Below are 21,075 nucleotides of genomic sequence, written 5' to 3'. Positions count from 1 at the left end.
CCTGTGTGTAATTTAATCTCAGTATAAATACAGCTGTTCTGTGAAGCCCTCAGAGGTTTGCTAGAGAACCTTAGTGCACAAACAGCATCATGAAGGCCAAGGAACAAACCAGACATGCCAGAGATAAAGTTGTAGAGGAGTTTAAAGCAGGGTTAGGTAATAAAAAAAAAATATCCCAAGATTTGAACATCTCACAGAGCACTGTTCAATCCATCATCCGAAAATGGAAAGCGTATGGCACATCTGGAAACCTACCAAGACCTGGCCGTCCACCTAAACTGACGGGCAAGGAGAGCATTAATCAGAGAAGCAGACAAGAGGCCCATGTTAACTCTGGAGAAGCTGCACAGATCCACAACTCTAGTAATGCACTCCACAAATCTGGCCTTTATGAATGAGTGGCAAGACGAAAGCCAATGTAACAGAAAAAAAAGGCATAGAATTCCAGTTTGCGGTTTGCGAGAAGCCATGTGGGGGACACAGCAAACATGTGGAAGAAGGTGATCTGGTCAGATGGGACCAAAATTAAACTTTTTGGCCTAAAAGCAAAATGCTATATGTGGCAAAAAACTAACACTGCATTTTACGCTGCCATGAAACGTAATGGTGGTGGCAGCAGCATGTTGTGAGGATGCTTTTCTTTATCAGGGACAGGGAGATGGTCAGAGTTGATGGGAAGATGAATGGAGCCAAATACAGGGCTATCCTAGAAGAAAATCTGTTATACCGCGTACACACGACCGTTTTTAATGTCATGGAAAAAACGAGTTTTCTCGACGTGATTCTTGTCAAGCCTGCCTTGCATACACACGATCGTGAAAAAAAAAATGCTCAAGCAAAGCACGGTGACGTACAACGGCACTATAAAGGGGAAGTTCCATTCGATTGGCGACACCCTTTGGGCGGATTATGCAAATTTCCCTTCTCATATAACCTGCTTCTGAGCATGCACGTTTTTCTCCACCTTCGTTAAAGCCTACACACGACCGTTTTTTCCGACGTGAAAAACGAAGAGGAAAAATAGAGCATGTTCGAAATTTTTAATGCCCATTTTTTCACGTCGAGAAAAATGCTTTGGAGCCTACACACGGTCGTTTTTATTGACCAATTTCAAAAATGGCATTTTTCTCGTCATGAAAAACGGTCATGTGTACGTGGCATTAGAGTCTGCAGAAGACTTCACTGGGGCGGAGGTTCACCTTCCAGCAGGACAACGACCCTAAACTTACAGCCAGAGCTACAATGGAATGGTTTAGATCAAAGCATATTCATGTATTAGAATGGCCCAGTCAAAGTCCAGACCTAAATCAATTTGAGAATCTGGCAAGACCTGAAAATTGCTGTTCACAGACGCTCTCCATCCAATTTAACAGAGCATGAGCTATTTTGCAAAGAAGAATGGGCACAAATTTCACTCTCTAGATGTGCAAAACTGGTAGAGACATCCCCAAAAAGACTTGCAGCTGAATATGCAGTGAAAAGTGATTCAACAAGGTATACAAATGCACCCCACCTCTTTCAGATAATTTCCTTTAATTTTCCTTCCACTTCACAATTATATGCCACGTTGTGTTGGTCTATTGCATAAAATGCCAATAATTTTTTTTTTACATTTATGGTTGTAACATGACAAAATGTGGAAAATGTCAAGGGGTATGAATACTTTTCCAAGGCAGCCAAAGCAGATATCTGAAAAGGCGATTTACCTAGTTTCTATTCCGAATCATATATTCCGCTTTCTGAAGTCCTTTTTTTCAGGTTGACAATTCAAAATACTTAATTCAGACAGCCAGGAAATTAGTATTTTTTGCATGCTAGTTTAACCACTTAAGACCCGGACCTTTAGGCAGCTAAAGGACCCGGACAGGTTTTGCGATTCGGCACTGTGTCGCTTTAACAGACAATTGCGCGGCCGTGCGACGTGGCTCCCAAACAAAATTGGCGTCCTTTTTCCCCCACAAATAGAGCTTTCTTTTGGTGGTATTTGATCACCTCTGCGGTTTTTATTTTTTGCGCTATAAACAAAAATAGAGCGACAATTTTAAAAAAAATGCAATATTTTTAACTTTTTGCTATAATAAATATCCCCCAAAAATATATAAAAAAATGTTTTTCCTCAGTTTAGGCCGATACGTATTCCTCTACCTATTTTTGGTAAAAAAAAAAACAAAAAAAAAAATCGCAATAAGCGTTTATCGGTTGGTTTGCGCAAAATGTATAGTGTTTACAAAATAGGGGATCGTTTTATTGCATTTTTATTAATATTTTTTTTTTTACTACTTATGGTCGGCGATCAGCGATTTTTTTCGTGACTGCGACATTATGGCGGACACGTCGGACAATTTTGACACATTTTTGGGACCATTGTCATTTTCACAGCAAAAAATGCATTGTTTACTGTGAAAATGACAATTGCAGTTTGGGAGTTAACCACAAGGGGGCGCTGAAGGGGTTATGTATGACCTAATATGTGTTTCTAACTGTAGGGGGATGTGGCTGTAGGTGTGATGTCATCGATTGTGTATCCCTATAAAAGGAATCACACGATCGATGACGCCGCCACAGTGAAGAACGGGGAAGCTGTGTTTACACACAGCTCTCCCCGTTCTTCAGCTCCGGGGACTGATCGCAGGACTCCAGCGGCGATCGGGTCCCGGTCATGGAGCTTCGGACCGGGTCGCGGGCGTGTGCCCGCGACCCACGGCTGTGTACTAGCACAGGACGTACCTGTACGTGCATGTGCCCAGCCGTGCCATTCTGCCGACGTAAATGTGCAGGAGGCGATCCTTAAGTGGTTAATATCAAAAATTAAGAGTTTACCAAAAGTGACAAAAATTCTCGTACAATAGAATAAAAATTCAGAAGTAATGTAGTGTATTTTGGAATGACAACTGTATTGATTAAACTAAAATCGTACGATCTTGTATCGTACAAGAAATCTTTTCATGCTTGCCTCATCGGATGAACTGTCGTGATGGGGTCTCGAAAGCTGTGTACCAATGATTAGATTATCGTACAATCGATTTGAAAGTGGTATTTTTCGTACAATTTTTTGATCGTGTGTACAGGATATTAGTCAGTACACTTGGTCATGTAAGTAAGGCACCATCTAAAGAAAACTTAGAGGAGGATAATTTTGCACCATAGCAGGTTTGAAGCCCTACACACCAGACCTCAATAATCAGGGCCACAGATAGGAGGGGTACAAGCAGCCCTCCTGTACAGTGCCCAAGCCCAGCAAGGGTGGCCTGTGCCGTTCTCTCTATTTATTATATATACACACACCCCGTTCATAGCTCCCAGGTGCCAGGAGCATGTTCTCTCCAGGGGGCAGAGGTGGTGGGCGGGGCCACCTCCTTCTCTTCTCACAGAGGTGACTGCTGCACTGTGGCTGATGCAGCTGCCAAAGATGGGGCACCAGAGAGAAGGAGAGATGGTAGCTGGGCTTTACCCTCCAGGAATGTGGTAAGAGGCCAACATCTTTGCTTTTCCCAGCAGGAATGCCCCTGCCACTATATGCTGCCAACTGCTCAGACTTGCCACTACATACTACCCCATCGTGCCCTGCCACTTCATACTGCACACTTCTGACTTGCCACTACATACTGCCTTCTGTCAGGCACTTACACTAAATAAAATCACTGGCCTGCACTGTTTTTCTATACTGCCAGTACATATAACTGAGCGTGCTCTGGACTGCCACTAGGTACAGTACTGTGCATGTTCTTGCACTTTTTTACTACTACATACTGCTCACTGCATGCCACTAACTGTCCTGCACTTTTCCACTGCCACATACCACACACTCCACAGATATTTCATACTGCTCATTGTGCAATAAACAATCTCTCCATCCTGCGGCTGCACATCGCACACACTAGTACCATGCAGGGCCTTGTCAGGTAGAGTGTACAATACCCCATTATTTTTAAACGCAGCCCTGCCCACAGTGTATCTTAAATAATAATAAAAAAAAATGCTGTGAATTATCTGTATAACATGTAAAACCACTTACACTTTGCTTTATTGTATACCTTTTCCAAGAAACACAAGTGCTAAGGACATTTTGTCATATTTGGATAACCAACAAAAAAAGCCGTCTTATCACATATGCTCACGTTACATGGTATTCAAAAGGAATGCTGAATATTTTTCTCAGCCTTTGGTTTGTATACACCAAATACTTTAGTGATTTTTATCAGCATTGGTTAGCGTTTGACAAATCAAACCTGTTAGCTGGTCTTTTATGGAAATCATTTTACCTTATCACAGCCATGTAAAATGCAAAATAATCACACTTCCCATTACACAACTGGTCTGTCCAGGACCATGTAAAGGAAACCTGTCCAAGAAATACAGAAATGGCCACCATTGACCACTTTTCATAAACTCTACTTACCGTGCTGTCTTTGCTGATCCAATGGTTTCCATATTTTGAGTCACACACCCAGAGAAGTCAAAACTGTACATAGATAAATATTACAACTCAGTGACTTGTACTTTGAGGAGAGACTGGCAAGGGCATGGGAATGTAGGCCATACCAGTTCTTACCTAATAAATAATAAAACCAAACCAGGACCATCAAAGATGGTGATAAATTGGCCGCGGCACCTTTATTGGTATAAATATCTATATAATACAAACATTGTAATATAAATTAAAATCTTATCTTTATTAAATTTAATAAATAAATAAATATTTAAAACTTAAATTATTTCAAATCTTTCCAAATCTCACTCAGTCTTAGGACTCGAGCGAGTACCATAAATAAAATATTTAAACAAAGTCCCCCCTTGATTCAAGGGTGACAAATCACATATAAGGTGCAGCGACAGGGTGGGGGGGATGGGGAGCTCTTCAAACCTCTCAGGTAACTGACCTGATACCTGCCCTCACAAGGGGGGTTTATATACCCCTCCTTGCACGTGGATGAGTCATCCAGTACACGTGCCTTTCCCGCTCAAAAAACACCTGCTTCCCGCTCTAAATACCTGTAGACTTCCCGCCTAAACTTCCTCAACTGCCTATGCCTCAATTACCTCAACTAATAACCCACTATAGATACTATTGGGATGGCCACAATCCCATGCTGTGGGCACTAATAATGCCCCCTCGCTCATGGGAATGTAGGCCATACCAGTTCTTACCTAATAAATAATAAAACCAAACCAGGACCATCAAAGATGGTGATAAATTGGCCGCGGCACCTTTATTGGTATAAATATCTATATAATACAAACATTGTAATATAAATTAAAATCTTATCTTTATTAAATTTAATAAATAAATAAATATTTAAAACTTAAATTATTTCAAATCTTTCCAAATCTCACTCAGTCTTAGGACTCGAGCGAGTACCATAAATAAAATATTTAAACAAAGTCCCCACCTAGCCTATTTTGTTTTGTAAAAACAAAAAAGGCTACCCCAACACCGCGGCCTTCTCAATCATGGTTTGGATACCGGAGTTAAAAATGTCCAGGCCTACCTCAGACAAATGGACCCCGTCCTGTCTATATAAACCTGGAAAGCCACCCTCCAAATCCACATGCCTAAATGAAAACCCCCCCAGACTGGGCATGAATTTTTCCATCGAATGATTGAACCTGCGCCGTATTTTTTCCAAATTCCTCACCTTACCCGATGACAACCAAATTAGCCTAGGAATTATTTCTGAAAAAATTAACTTTGCCGTTGGAAAGAAACCGTTTAACAGTTGAAAATCTCTTTTAACCATAAACATCAACTCTAATGTGGATTGTTTACCAACATCATTACCCCCCCCCGTGTATGACATCAGGGGAAGGCCAGCATTCAGCCAACTTAAATATGTGTGACGAAAAATTGCTCCATTGTAATCCACGGATACCTTTCCACCATATTTGACACCGTTCAGAAGAAAAAGATAAGTTAGCAGTATAACATCTCTGACAAGCTCTTTTATGAGCCCAATGCACAAAAGAATGTCCAAATATCCAAACCACTTTCTTTTGTCCTAAAAATTAAACAGATAAATTAGGACGAACGTACAAATTAAATCTACTAGAATCCCACCTACCCAAATTTTTAATAACAGCATTATCAAGGCCCATTCTAGCTGCCTCTGTTGCCGCCCCAATTCTAAAAGAATGGGAGGAGAATTTTAGATGCGAAAGGCCAATAACGGATATGCATTTTTTTAGAATTGCTGAAAACTGAAATTTTGTCAGAGGTGAGTAATCCAGATGTACCAAAAAATTACTGGTACACTGAGGCCTAACACTCTGATACTTGGACAATACCAACAAGGGACAAATAATAGGGTCACCACAGGCATTTAGAATGAGCCAATGACCTCTACCCTGAACATCAGTTTTTGATTTTTTAATGAAAACCCGCACCTTATCTTCAACTACTATCACATCCTCCCACATCAGACCTGATGCGCCCTGCTTACTGTTAGGGACTAACTCCGAAATTGGCAGAGCCGCAAAGAAAATTAAAACAAACGCCGCTTGAAACAATAACGCTTCGTAATCCGAACTACACATGGAAAGTGTAACCGCGCAAATTCTTTTTAAAATGTCAATAGAAATTGGCCTGCGAGTGTCCGGTCTGCAAGTCCTTAGTTTATATCCCTTCAGCGCTTGACGCACCGAGAAAAAACTATTACAACCCGGCAGCCTATTCATTTTGAAGAAAAAAGAAATACCCACCATCGTCTTATTAATATGCGTAAAGGAAAAACCTTTCTCCATTAGTGAACTGAGAAGGGCTAAAACAGTGTTCTCTGTAGGTAACAGGCCTGAAAAACCCAGAGTGTCGTTAAACAGTAGCCACTTCCTCCATGCGATTGAATAGTCAATCCATGTTCTGGGACGCACTGACTGTTTAATAGATTCTAACACTGGCGTTAAATCAATTCCCATAAGTGGCTTGGACATTGCAAACCTACCAGATCCGCTTCCGGAAAGAGCAGCCTGAACCGAGTCATCTGAAATCGAGATAACGAATCAGCCACTGTATTTTGTTTCCCAGGTACATGTTGTACTTTCACCCAGATATTAAATTTTAAACACAACAAAACAAAATACCGTAGCAGCTTTATTACATTTTCAGATTTGGAAGATAAACAGTTTATTGCAAATAAAACGCCCTTATTATCGGAATGGATTAATATTCTTCTGTTAGCGAAAAAACTCCCCCACAATTCAAAAGCCACTATTATGGGAAAGAGTTCTAACAGAACAATATTTTTTGTTGCTTTACTATGCACCCAAAAAGGAGGCCAAGATCCGCAACACCAGTGAGTTTCCCATATAGCCGCGAAACCCAAAGATCCCGCCGCATCCGTGTATAAATGCATGTCCGCCGAAAAAATGAATTCCTCCTGAAACATCGTACGAAAAATACTCCAAAAATACTCCAAAAATTGTGTCCAAACTAAAAGGTCATCTTTTAAATCAGTAGTGAGACGCACATGGGAAAAAGGTGATTTTAAACCCGCTGTTGCCATAGCCAATCTCCTAGAGAATACCCTGCCAACAGGCATGACCCTAGACGCAAAGGCCAGTTGGCCCAGGAGGGACTGCAGCTCTTTTAAAATCACCTTCTTCTTTCGCAACAGACAACATATAGTAATCTGTATCCGAACGATCTTAGCCTCAGGAAGCTTGAACTGAAACAAATTAGTATTGATGCTGATACCCAAAAAATCTAACTCTGTTACAGGGAAAACGGTCTTATCCTTTGCAATCGGAACACCAAAGTATTCCGCAATTAAAAGGAAAAGATTCAATAGCAACCCACAGATAGGAGAATCCGGGGGGCCTATGAAGAGAAAGTCATCAAGATAGTGGGTAATTCCCTTACTACCTGACTCAAAAAGGATTACCCACTGCAGAAATGTCGCAAATAACTCAAAATAATGGCATGACAGCGAACATCCCATAGGAAGGCACAATGTCATAGAAAAAATATCTTTCAAAACAAAAACCTAAAGAACTGAAGGCTTCAGGTGCAATGGGTAACAACCTAAAAGCTGATTGAATATCTGACTTCGCTAGCAGCGCACCAATCCCAAACTGTTTGATGAGAGACACTGCATCATCAAAGGTGGCATAAGACACTGATGCTGACGCCGGATCAATCTCATCATTCAAAGATTTCCCTTTAGGGTAAGAGAGATGATGGATTAATCTGAACGAATTTGCTTCCTTTTTTGGCACAAGGCCCAAAGGGGATATCCGGAAATCGTCAAAAGGGGGGGAGACAAAAGGGCCGGCGATATGCCCAGCCGCTATTTCTTTTAACAATTTACCCCTCACTATCTGGCTATTCAAAAGTACTGATTTTAAATTATTTACCGCCTCACAGCCCGTACCTGAAAATTGAGGGAGTTTGAAACCTTTGGAAAAACCGTTAAGCAAAACCTCCGCCCTCCCCTTGTCGGGGTACAGCAGAAGCCATGGTAACATTTTTTCCAACCTCACCGGGGTGCGTTCCTTTGGGATTGTCTTTCTGCTGAGAACTCCTTTTAAAACACTTCACCACTGGGTGCGTCCCAAAACAGAATGAACATTCATGCTTGTAGCGACACGATGCAGCCCAGCGGCATTGCGACTCGTTAAAAGCATAGCATATTCCTTTTTTATACATAGAAGAAGAACTGCTCTGACCAACCGTAGGTTGTTTGTTAAAAACTGGCTTCTGCGGTACTATCAAATTTAACCACAACCCTACATCCTTCATTCCCCAATGTAGGTTTTTGTAAACTGCTAACTTCTGTCGGAATGACTCATCATAGTTATACCAGCCAAAACCTCCAAAATTTTTATACGCTTCCAATACATGCTCCAAATGTTGGAAGAGTCCACTACACTTTTCTGGGTGTTTTTCCCCCAAAACTGCGGAAAAAATACAAAAGGCTTGAAGCCAATTGTAAAAGGATCTAGGCGCCTGACGACGCCTATCCTCATCATCCGACTTTTTTTCACTTTTAAAAAATTCCTTGGAATTTGGGAGTAATGACATTAAATCAATGAAATCATTATTCCATATTTTTTCCTTAACCGTAGAGGTTAAGTGAAAACCTAAGGGGGAAACTTCGCATGGTAAGACCTCCTTAAAACAATTCTCAGGGATATCAGTTTGAATTTTTTCCCTAACCTCACAAGTGCTTGCAGGCAATGTATTATTGCTCAACCAAACACTTGCATGTGAAACAGGTGTTTTTTTAGGTTGCAAAGTGTCAGTCAGTTTGTCAATTTTTAACAATAATTTTTCAATCAAGCTGCATTCTGTTAACTCACCAGCAGGCGCTGCGGGAGCACACTGAGCAGCTGTATCAGCATTCGATCTAGCATCCTGGCTTCTGGCCGCCATCGCCGCCCCCAGCTGGTCAAGCCTGGAAACACGTGACGCTGATAATCCTGCTGCATTCGATCCGGAGACCTGTGGAGAAAAAGACACATTCCTCCCTCCAGGCGGAGACAATTGAGCCTTGCTCTGTCCTCCTCTGCCGCGCCCCGGAGATGGCGACGCATTCTTCCTCTTCTTCGTGGCCTTCCGAGCGCCCCGCTCACCCGCTCCGACCTCCCGACCGACATCTTCCTCCTGGCGGTGCTCTACCGTTCCGCGAGGTGGCTCAGAGGTAGACGGACGCTCCGGCGGACGGTTGCGCTGGGACCTGCGGGCTGAAACAGAGAGAACAGCGGGTGGAGGCAGCTCACACGGCGACACTACCTCACCCTCCTCCAGACCGGCAACATTCTCCTCCGGGACATCTTCGCCATGGTCCTCTGCAGCCGTCGCCGTGATACCCGACAGGCATCTTTCCAGCCACTCCTCTCCTCCTGCCGACTCCGCTCTCTCCACGACCCTCTGCACCAACGACCTCAGCGCTTCAGAGGTAAGCAGGCTCATCTTCCAGCAGCGACAGGAGCTCTTCAAACCTCTCAGGTAACTGACCTGATACCTGCCCTCACAAGGGGGGTTTATATACCCCTCCTTGCACGTGGATGAGTCATCCAGTACACGTGCCTTTCCCGCTCAAAAAACACCTGCTTCCCGCTCTAAATACCTGTAGACTTCCCGCCTAAACTTCCTCAACTGCCTATGCCTCAATTACCTCAACTAATAACCCACTATAGATACTATTGGGATGGCCACAATCCCATGCTGTGGGCACTAATAATGCCCCCTCGCTCATTCTACATATTGCTGCTGGCAAAGGTTTCTTCAATATGTTTTGTGGATTGAGAATGAGATTACACATGGCACTGATTGGGGCTATGGGGGTTAATTACAAAAGGCAAATCCACTTTGCACTGCAAGTGCACTGAATTTGCACTTGGAAGTGCAGTCCCTGTAGATCTGAGGAGGACATGCAAGGAAAAAAAAAAAAGACAGCATTTTAGCTTGCGCATGATCTTCCCCTCAGATCTACAGAGACTGCGCTTCCAAGTTGCACTTGTAGTGCAAAGTGGATTTGCCTTTCGTAAATAACCCCCGATGTGTCTGGTGTGGAGGCACATGAGGTGGAGCACATTCACAGTAGTGAAAGCACTGTTTATGGTGGAGTCATGTGAGTAAAGGTGGCCATAATTGTCTGATTTACAAGTTGGTTTGTTTAATCCGACCGTGTGTACGCGCCATCAGACAATTATTGGCTGAATTAACGACATCAAAAGTTGGCTCTTCATGCTCACCAATTGTTGGGCCATAAGTCTGTTACGTCAGTCTATCAAAACGTGTGTATGCAAGTTGGTCCAACTAAAACCTGATGTATCCAAATACTCATGCTCAGAACTGCTAAACATCAGAAAACAATAGCAGAAGTTGCCCAAAGGGTGGCCATAAAGAGCTGAAAAAACACGTGGTTTGGTGAAAGTTGGCTGAAAAAGCAATGTCGTGTGTATACAACGCCCTTCGTAACAAAATCCATGGAAAAGTTGGTTGGAAGTTGGAACGTGTGTACGAGGCTTTAGATCAGGGGTGGCCAACCAGTGGCCCTGGGGCCACATGTGGCCCGCGGAGCCCTCTGTTGTGGCCCACGAGCTCCTGCTCTGGAATGGCGGTTGGCATGCAAAGATCGCAGGTTGCCGACCCGCCATACCACAGCATCAGTGTTGTGATATGAAGCTGGTGGTAGAGGAAGAAAGGGGCTGCGGAGCAGAGCCCCATATGCTGATGCTTCCTCTACAGTACCGGCTTTTGTCACAGGCGGAGTCTATGGCAAAGTTCAGCTAACCCCCGGGATAGACACAGCTGGGTAAACCGCAGCACATCAGTGTGAAAGCAGTCTTAGGCCCTTTTCACACGATCAACCCAACCAAATTGGACCCTCAATTCACCTCTACAGAGCGACAGATGTCAGTTTTACGCCCGCCTATCTCCAATCCGAAAAACATTTGTCCCCTTCCATCTGGCCGGATCTAAGGGCCTATAGAGTAGCCGTGACCTGTCATCCGCCCGCTCCGCTCATTGTGGACCGCGATTGGTTACCAAGTTGCTCAAGTGGTCCTCGCTCTTCAAAAGGTTGGGCACCCCTGCTTTAGATGATGGTTATTTGTAAATAAGTGATAATAGACAACACAAGACGCTTTCCCCGACTTAGTTGGGGTAGGCGGTACACTTTGGTGGGGGTGGGTCAGCCACACCCTGTGACCTCTGGGAACCCGCCTTCTGACCTTTGGGGGAGGTCCCTGTTCCAATTCCTGAGTCCTAGCCATATTCTTCAATGGGAAATCCTAGCCCCTAAATTGGAATCATGAAAAGGAATTAAATTCAAGATGTGATGAAAATTGGATGGATGATTCAATTTAACGTGTAGTCAGCTATGCATTTATATATAAAAGAGCATACAGCATCTCACAAAAGTGAGTACACCCTTCACATTTTTGTAAATATTTTATTACCGTATATACTCGAGTATAAGCCGAGGCACCTAATTTTACCACAAAAAATGGGAAAACGTATTGACTCGAGTATAAGCCTAGGGTGAGAAATGCAGCATCTACTGGTACGGTAAATTTCTTTGGTTTTCTAAACAACCAGTATTAGACCTGGTCAGACTTATCCCCTCTATTCCTCTGCAATATAAGTCTGTATAAGTAACTTTTGATAAACAGTGGTCGTTGCTCAGTTATTTCAGCACAGAGCACTGCAGTTGATGTGTAATTTTTATTTGAGTCATAAATCCATGCTTCTCCAAGCTGCCCTAAGGACCATATCTTTGCGACGAAACCCCTCAGACCTTTGTGGACCACCACATCCTAAAGTTCAGGCTTGTCATTCTAGGAGAGTGTTCAGTGCCGGCAGCATTAGGGAGAGGGTGTACAGTGCCTTCTCAGAGAACACTGGTGTCACAGAGTAAAGTCACCAACAGGCGGCAAAAGACTTAAATCACTTACTGTTCCGGGGGCCGCTCCGGTGTGGGCAGGTGTATTTCTGTCTCTCCGGAGCCGCTGTGTGCTTTTACTGTGACTGGTGTGAGCCGCGGCTACAACAAAATGGCGGCGACTCGTAAACAATGCAGGCTGCTGTTAGACCTCTAGAGGCGGCTATGCCTCATATTCTGTATAGCATGACGATCCGCCTCTACAGGTCTAACAGCGGCCTGCGTTGTTTATGAGTCTCCGCCATTTTGTTGTAGCCGTGGCTCACACCAGTCGCAGTAAAAGCACACAGCGGCCCCGGAGAGGCAGAAAAACATCCGCACACACACTGAAGCTGCCCCGGAACAGTAAGTGGGGGCACCGACTCGAGTATAAGCCGAGGGGGGGGCATTTTCAGCCTAAAAAAAGGCTGAAAAACTTGGCTTATACTCGAGTATATACGGTATATCTTTTCATGTGACAACACTGAAAAAATTACACTATGCTACAAAGTCCTCTTCCACTCCTCCATGATGACATTACGGAGCTAGTGGATGGTAGGGACCTTGCACTCCTCCACCTTTCGTTTGATGATGTCCCACAAATGCTCAATAGGGTTTAGGCCTGGAGACATGCTTGGCCAGACCATCACCAGACCATCACCTTTACCCTTAGCTTCTTTAGAAAAGCAGTGGTCGTCTTGGAGGTGTGTTTGGCATTGTTAAGTTGGAATACTGCCTTGCAGCCCAGTCTCCGAAAGGAAGGAAACATGCTCCTCTTCAGTAGGTCACAGTACATGTTGGCATTCATGGTTCCCTCAATAAATTGTAGCTCCCCAGTGCCGACAGCACTCATGCAGCCCCAGACCATGACACTCCCACCACCATGCTTGACTGTAGGCAAGACACACTTGTCTTTGTACTTCTCACCTAGTTGCCGCAGCCACCACACAAGCTTGAATCAATCTGAACCAAATTAGTTTATCTTGGTCTCATCAGATCACAGGACATGGTTCCAGTAATCCATGTCCTTAATCTGCTTGTCTTCAGAAAACTGTTTGCAGGCTCTCTTGTGCATCATCTTTAGAAGAGGCTTTGTTACTGGGATGACAGTCATGCAGACTAATTTGATGCAGTGTGCAGCGTATTGTCTGAACACTCACAGGCTGACTCCAACTTCTGCAGCAATGCTGGCAGCACTCGTACATCTATTTCGCAACGACAACCTCTGGATAGGACGCTGAGCACATGCACTCAACTTCTTTGGCCAACCATGATGATGCCTGTTTGGAGCGGAACCTGTCCTGTTAAACCGCTTCATGGTCTTGGCCACCGTGCTGCAGCTCAGTTTCAAGGTCTTGGCAATCTTTTTATAGCCTAGGCCAGTGGTGGCAAACCTTGGCACCCCAGATGTTTTGGAACTACATTTCCCATGATGCTCATATACATTGCAAAGTGCATAAGCATCATGGGAAATGTAGTTCCAAAACATCTGGGGTGCTAAGGCAGTGATGGCAAACCTTGGCACCCCAGCTGTTTTTGAACTATATTTCAAACTGCACTTTGCAATGTAGGTGAGCATCATGGGAAATGTAGTTCCAAAACATCTGGGGTGCCAAGGTTCACCATCACTGGCCTAGGCTATCTTTATGCAGAGCAATAATTCTTTATTTTTTTTTTGCCATGTTGAACCTCCAGTCACCAGTATGAGAGCGGGAACACCAAATTTAATGCCCCCTTATTCACACCAGAGACCTTGCAACACTAAAAAGTCACATGACACCGGGGAGGGAAAATGGCCAATTGGGCCCAATTTAAAAAAATTTATTTAGGGGCATACTCACTTCGATACTGGGCACCTTCACCCCCTTTCCGTCAGAGGCCAATTTTCAGCTTTCAGCGCTCTACCACTTTCCATAAGAATTGGTACCCAAATTTTTTTTTTGTTGTATCATTTTGTTCACACAAATAGAGCTTTATTGCGGTAGTATTTATTCATGACTCCGTTATTTTATTTTTTTGTGATGCAAGCAAAAAAAAAGTGAGAAATTTGAAAAACAAACAAATATTTTCTATTTTAAAAGAAGTCCAATAAAATCAAACTTTGCCATAAATTTAAGCCAAAATGTATTTTGTTACAGGTCTTTGGTTTAAAAAAAAAAAAAAAAAAAAAAAAAACGTTAAAAGGAACACTAAAGGTTTTTTTTTTTATTAGATCAATTGATTTCTGTAAGCTAGAGCATTTAAATATCACTTACCTCGTTTTTCCTTTTGACCTCCAAAGTACAGTAATCCAGGTTTGAAAATGCCATTTCCTGTCTCTCCTCTTCTTGCTTTCCACCAGCATCTGAGCCGTTTTGCATGGTGGAAAGCAGAATGTGCTCACCCCCTTCCCTATGACTACAGCCCTGCGTGAAGATGCTTTCTTATCCCTCACAGGCATGGAGGCTAAGCCTAATGGGAACTGTAGTTCCCATTAGGCCGTGATGTAGCAATAATGAATGCGCACCGCAAACCAGGAAGTCAGTGAGAATAATGATTCAGGAGTGACGGAGGTGAATAAAATGGCTCGATTTCAACAGGTATCAAACTAGTTATAATGCAAAACATTACTTTTTACTTTATCAGCTACTGTCAGACTTTAATTTAAGAGGAAAATATTTTTGTCTTTACAACCCCTTTAAGCATATAATTGTTTTGTGTGAGCACAGACATATGTGTGAGAGGATTACTGGGACATATGTGGGGGACAGGTGATTTTAGTGTGTGGGGACACATAAGTGGTGGGACACTATTATGGGGGTGGGCACTGGGCCGGTGATCAGTGTGCAAAGTAAAAAAACAGCTCATACTCACTGATTAACAGCCAGTTGCAGCGATTCTCCTCACTGACAACTTCTGGGTGAGAAGAGAGCTGATCGCCTAGAACCCGGCTCTCTATTTACATCACATGATGACTGTGATTTGACATAGGGATCATGTCATAAGGAGGGCCAATCACAGAGCCCTCCTGCCTATTTGAGATGCACCATGTGCGGGTAACGCGATCGCATCGGGCTTGTGCCATCCCCTCTCCTTCTGAAGGATGTTCCTGAACGTCCACTCAGAAGAAAGAAGTGCCCAGCCGGCCGTATATGTGCAGTTGGAGGTGGTTAATGGCTCTGTTTTGCGTTAATTTGAGGGTGACAGTAAATTGACACCGTTATACAAGCTGTACACTCACTACTTTACATTGTAGCAAAGTGTAATTTCTTCAGTGTTGTCACATAAAAAGATAATAAAATATTTACAAAAATGTGAGCGGTGTACTCACTTTTGTGAGATACTGTATGCGGTGCCTCCTAAATTTAAGGACCCATTAGAGATGGGGTCCCACTCTGCAAAGGTGAGCGTACATCTGGCACGGAGTGGTGAAATTGCATTTGATGTGGTGCCACGTTATTCTTTTAGAAGCTCAAGCCATTCATTGTTCTGGGACCCATTTACCTCACAACAAGTTCTCTTTATAACCCCTCTCCTTGAGCAAAGCTATTAATTTTCTTATCTCATCTCATCCTCAATCTAATGTGCCTTTTTCTTTTTATCCTCAAGTACAGTCCATATGGGATACACATAATGAGCGCAATCTTTGCTTCCAAAATGTTGTTTCGTGCCATTTATTCCCCCCCCGTATAACTTAAGAACAGAGTCTGTTTTTTTTTTTTTTTTTCAGACTCCGCGTTTACACATTAAAAACACAATTTTTGCTTGAAAAAAAACAAAAAAAAACTGTATAATGTTTGGAGATTTCAACAGCCTGGGTACCCAGTTTTTAAACAGGCACCCAGCTCCCACCTCCCCAGGCTCTGCGGCACCAGAAGTAAGTTCACCTCTCCCCCTCCCTCCAATCTTCTGGGACAAATCACAGGTGCCAGAAGATTGTCCGGCCATTCAGTGTGCACCTGACTGTAAAGCCACAGCCAGGCGCAAATAGTTAGAATGCCGGGGCCGTGGAGAGGAGCAGGGCTGTGTGCGCCCACATTGCTGGACCGTGAGACAGGTGAGTGTCTGATTATTAAAAGTCAGCAGCTACACTGTTTGTAGCTGCCGACTTTTAAATGGGTGGAACTCCACTTTAAAGAATACTGAATCATATCTTCTACTGGACTAAAGTAGTGGACTAATTTACGTTTTAACGTAAATTCAAAAAAAAGTTTTAATCTTCAATTCTGCAGGTTCTGTTACACTTCAAGTCTCCAAATGCTTCTACATTGTCACATACCACTGGGGAAACTACAAAATGGCCATGCCAACAACTATTGCACAGGCATGATCCACTATTGTCACCATCAGGAAGCCCACACTGAGCAATGTGTAGCTGAAGCACAGAATATCATTATAAAAAAAAAAAAAAAAAGGATAAAAACAAAAAAAATCTACACATATAATGGCAATGGTTATTGACACACATGGCTTTAACAAATATAATGTGTGCCGCTTAGGGCTTACTTTTAAAGATCTTTGGGAGTCAGTGGAAGCCAGGCTGTTCCGTTTGTCATATTACTAAAACATCCCAAGATTCTTTTGTTGGTAAATCAGAGCTACTAAGGAGTATTGGACACATGCACAGCTCTGATATTTTACAAAAAATTCCCTTCACATCAACGACCAAGAGACACTAAACATTTTTTTATTTTCCTTAATTTTCACTGGGTTTTTTAGTCAGTTGGAACGCAAACAGAAATTAGAATGTTTCTTCAACCAGTAAAAAAAATAAATAAAACACAAACAAAATTTAAATGTTTATTGTCATTATGTCACAGAAGCAAAAAAGTTACATAAAGCAATGTGGAAAAAACCACAAAAAAAGGAAAAAAACTTGATGGTTTTGCAGGAGTTGTGGCTCCAAAAACTGTTGACTTCCAAAGTGGAGGCTTTTTTTTTTATTGTCTACAAAACAACTGCAATGTGCAGTAAAGCAAGTTCACTCCACACACCGCAGCTCAAATCAATACAGTAAATGCATCTGCAAATGTGACAAGACACCTTTAGAAGAGCTGAACTCCCAGAGACAGCAGTCTAGGTTGGGCTCGTTCATTGCAGAACAATTGAAATGTGTCCTTAAGAGTTTAGAAAACTGTGAGGTAACAGAAAAAATAGTGAAGGTGCTGTTCCAGAAATCACACAGAAATCCAAAGCACCCCATTTTACAATTCATTCTAAAAATGTATGGGGCTGATTTCTAAATACCGAAGAAAAAAAAATATATGATGTTGCCCCTAGCCACCAGATAAAGTTTTAAAAATTCCATAATTGGCACTGGAAAAACAAAAGGGGGATCAGATTTGTTACCAGTACTGTCCCTTTACCTGTGGTCACCTTATAAGAATGCTAGCCTGTGCGAACATGTGACTTAGGGAAATGTTCAGATTTAACATATTGATGCCCTTTAAGTGAACAGAAAAAAAAAAAAAAACACCTTTATTTTCTGTTGGTCAATTTTTAACAAACATATCAATTTTAATGCGCGTCAAGTACAGAAATACAAAAATAAATTCAACAGAAATCTTCTGTATTGGGCAATATTTCTCCCCATGTATGCATCAACACGTGCAAAGATTTCACTGGTGTGAACCTGTCGATATTCATCCAATCAAAACACCAAGTCCAAGCAAATGTTTTTTCCCCACGTTTCAGAAGTACTTGGGAAGAGTGCTGCTTTTGGGGGATATTTAGCTTTTGTTTATGTTTCTATGACAGTGGCACAGGAAATGAGGGGGGGAGTTTTCACTGGAACATGTAGCCATAAAAAGCAAATCATAATATGACAGATGTTATAACCAATGCACATTTTTATTAAAAAGTGGTTTGTAGCAGTCTGTCTTTCCCATCACTCACTGTCCTGACAGAAAAGTGTGAGGAAGGCTTCTCAAGCAGGACCCAAACCAAAAAAATGGACAGTGGTTGCGTTTACTCTCACTCTGTCCAAAACTAGAAGCTTTAGAGCTGAACTCCAGGCACAAAAACTTTCATCCAAATATATTCATCATAGCTGCAAATGGTTAAAAAAAAAATCACTTGTGTGCACCAAATGCCTTTGGAAATCCAAACATTACCTGGTAAAAGTAATGACATCATGCCTATGCAGAGAGCAGAGCTGTGGGAGGGACCCAGAAACTCTACCCGCTACAAGCTGTCTGAAGAAAATTTAGGAGAGTGGGATCAGCAGTGACTGGTCTTATAAAAAGGAAACTTCATACAGAAGCAAAAGTACAGGAGTTGATTCATGCTACACAAAGGATAGCAAGATTCATAAAAGAACAGCCTGGATGGATTTCTGCTTTATGCAAAGTGTGTCTCTCAATACTTAACATTTTACATTCAAGTGAAAAGTCCATGGACAAAAGATTATAAAACCGCAACAAAACAAATACATAGGATTTCCCCAGCACATTCTAGAAATGTTTCATTAAAAAGGCATGTTGGCCACAGTCACCAGTCCAGGGTTATCTTTGGCATTTCAATCACATTTTTAATATTAGCACTGCATGCCCACAAATAATTATTTTGACATGTTTAGGCAATGCTGAAACTTCTAGATTCAGGTGTACAAAATAGAGCAATACATATAGAATTGCAGATTGCCCTAAAAAATTAAACAGGGTCATCCATCACAAAAATGTGGTATGCTTCTCTAAATCAGAAAATAAAAAAAACTATAAACATGATTTATATTTTAATTTGGCATTTGCTACTCATACTTGATTAAAGATTATTTCTTGATTGTATTTCAACACTGCTTTTAAATTAACATGTATCCAAAAGTTGTTAATATAGTAAATTCACTCTAAAAATACTGAATGTTAATAGCCAGGTTTAGTTAAAGCAAAAAAAATAAAAAAAAATCCTAACGGATATTCTTTGATATAGGCATATATATATGTATACTTTATTCAAAAAACTGATTTTATTTTGTCAATAAAACTTATTTCACGGATAGGAGAGCTTAATTTTAATGAGAAAAGAGTGTCATTACGAGTTAAAAAAAAAAAAAAAAAAAAAAAAGGTGAGTGAGCTTACTCCCCCAATAAGGCGACAAGTTACCAGTAACTGTCAGTAGAAAAAGTTATTGCTGCAATTCCCAGACCAGGCCTTTTCTAGCACAGCTTAATCAATAGTATCAAAGCTGCCAGATTTAGTAACAAGAATGGGATAGTTCCATTCCAAAATAGTTTTAATTTGAAGGGAACCTACAGCAGATTCCTCTCCATTTCATTACAAAATCACTCACACGCACTATCGCACGCACGCAACCCTTCATCTGCTGCATAGAAGATTGTCTCTCTTTCTAAAGTGCCGCGCCACCCACAGCACAAAGTAAACATGCCATGTAGTTCCGTGATATCATACAAACCCAAGGAAATGGGAATTCATGAATACGCATCAGGAGCAGGAGTTTGTGAAACAAGAGGGGAAAGAGGGTGCTTCTTGAAGTAAGGAAAGATGAAGTGCCTGACACCCAGAAATCAGCACCTTATAAGAAAAAGTGGAAGTGAAAGAGTATGAAATCCCACTCTCTACCTTCTATGCTCCATTCCTTTCAGTATCCAGCTATTAACCACCTGAGCTGCCCACAAGAGCTGCCCTTACCATCATGAGCGAAACGTTTAGACACAGTACAGAACTCTAACAGAAGAGCTTGACAAAGCAGTTCTGGCAGTATGGCTTGTCATTCTGCTCCTTGAAGGTTCCTTTGTTAAGCTGTTTAAGGCAAAAGGCACAGACAAAGTGCTCGGGATGGAACTTCTTCCCCATAGCGGTGATACAACGGCCAGTGATGGGCTTTTGGCAGCCAGAACACAGCGATCCACGGCGTTCATGATAATGAACCTCACAGTATGGCTGCCCGTCGTGTTCAAAGAAACTCCCATTAACAAATGGAGTAAAGCATTCCTGAAAACAAAGCACATGATTTATTTAGCTATAAAAACAATTTATGTCAGGAAAGAAAATAAATAGGCATTTTGATGTACTTGTAAACTCTACATCTTGGGATACAGTACAAGACACAAATTCATTCACAGACCACGAGTTAGATGCTGATACCTTCAGGTGATTGGACAAGCTTTGCTGGGTCTGCCCACTAGTGTCCCCCGTCTAAATCTGCCCAGCCCGGGATGCTCCAGTTTTGGTAGCAAGGGGAAAAAAAATAAATAAAAAATAATTCATAGACCACTGAATGCCTCAAAGTAATAATTGAGGGGATGTCAACAAAACAGATAAAAAGCAACAAGCTCATAGGAACACAGGTGGAAATGGGCCAAAAAAGGTTAAAAAGCACAACGCTGATGAGAAGAAAAGCCAAAATTCAATAGCGATCTTTGGTAGAAAGTAAAATATAAATTTAGGAGGAGACTGCTCAAAGTGCAGACTATGTGCTGTATATGTCCCGGAACCGAATCTCAATGGGAGCATGGAAGGGGGTGCAATGACCACCCATACAGGTGGGAGTAGTGGGGGGAACCCAAAAGGAGAACCATCTATCTAGCAAGAACAAGGAAAAAAGGGACACTATCCCTTAAGGCACAAGTGTCGAACACAAGGCCTGCGAGCCGAAACCGGCCCTCCTAGGCATCTCATGTGGCTCTCGCACCTCTCCTCCTGCAGCAACCCCTTCATCTCCTCCCTTCACCTTATCTCAGAACTTGGCAGCAGAGGAGGATAGAACTCCTCCACCAGA

General features: G+C 42.3%; 1 protein-coding gene across 4 annotated transcripts in view; it reads right to left on the bottom strand.

The window, feature by feature from the left end:
- Positions 1–17,124: 17,124 nt before the first annotated feature.
- Positions 17,125–21,075, bottom strand: part of PXN (paxillin) — a 68,714-nt gene continuing 64,763 nt past the window's right edge. For all 4 annotated transcript variants that reach the window (XM_040350391.1, XM_040350402.1, XM_040350411.1 and 1 more), the window contains one exon: positions 17,125–20,288. In XM_040350391.1, the coding sequence (XP_040206325.1) occupies positions 20,022–20,288 (267 nt within the window). In that variant the 3' untranslated portion in view covers positions 17,125–20,021. The remainder of the gene's footprint in view (positions 20,289–21,075) is intronic.

The sequence above is a fragment of the Rana temporaria genome, chromosome 1, assembly GCF_905171775.1.
Source record: "Rana temporaria chromosome 1, aRanTem1.1, whole genome shotgun sequence".
NCBI lineage: Eukaryota > Metazoa > Chordata > Amphibia > Anura > Ranidae > Rana > Rana temporaria.
The sequence above is the reverse complement of the archived record's forward strand: the minus strand, read 5'-3'. Positions and strand labels throughout refer to the sequence as shown.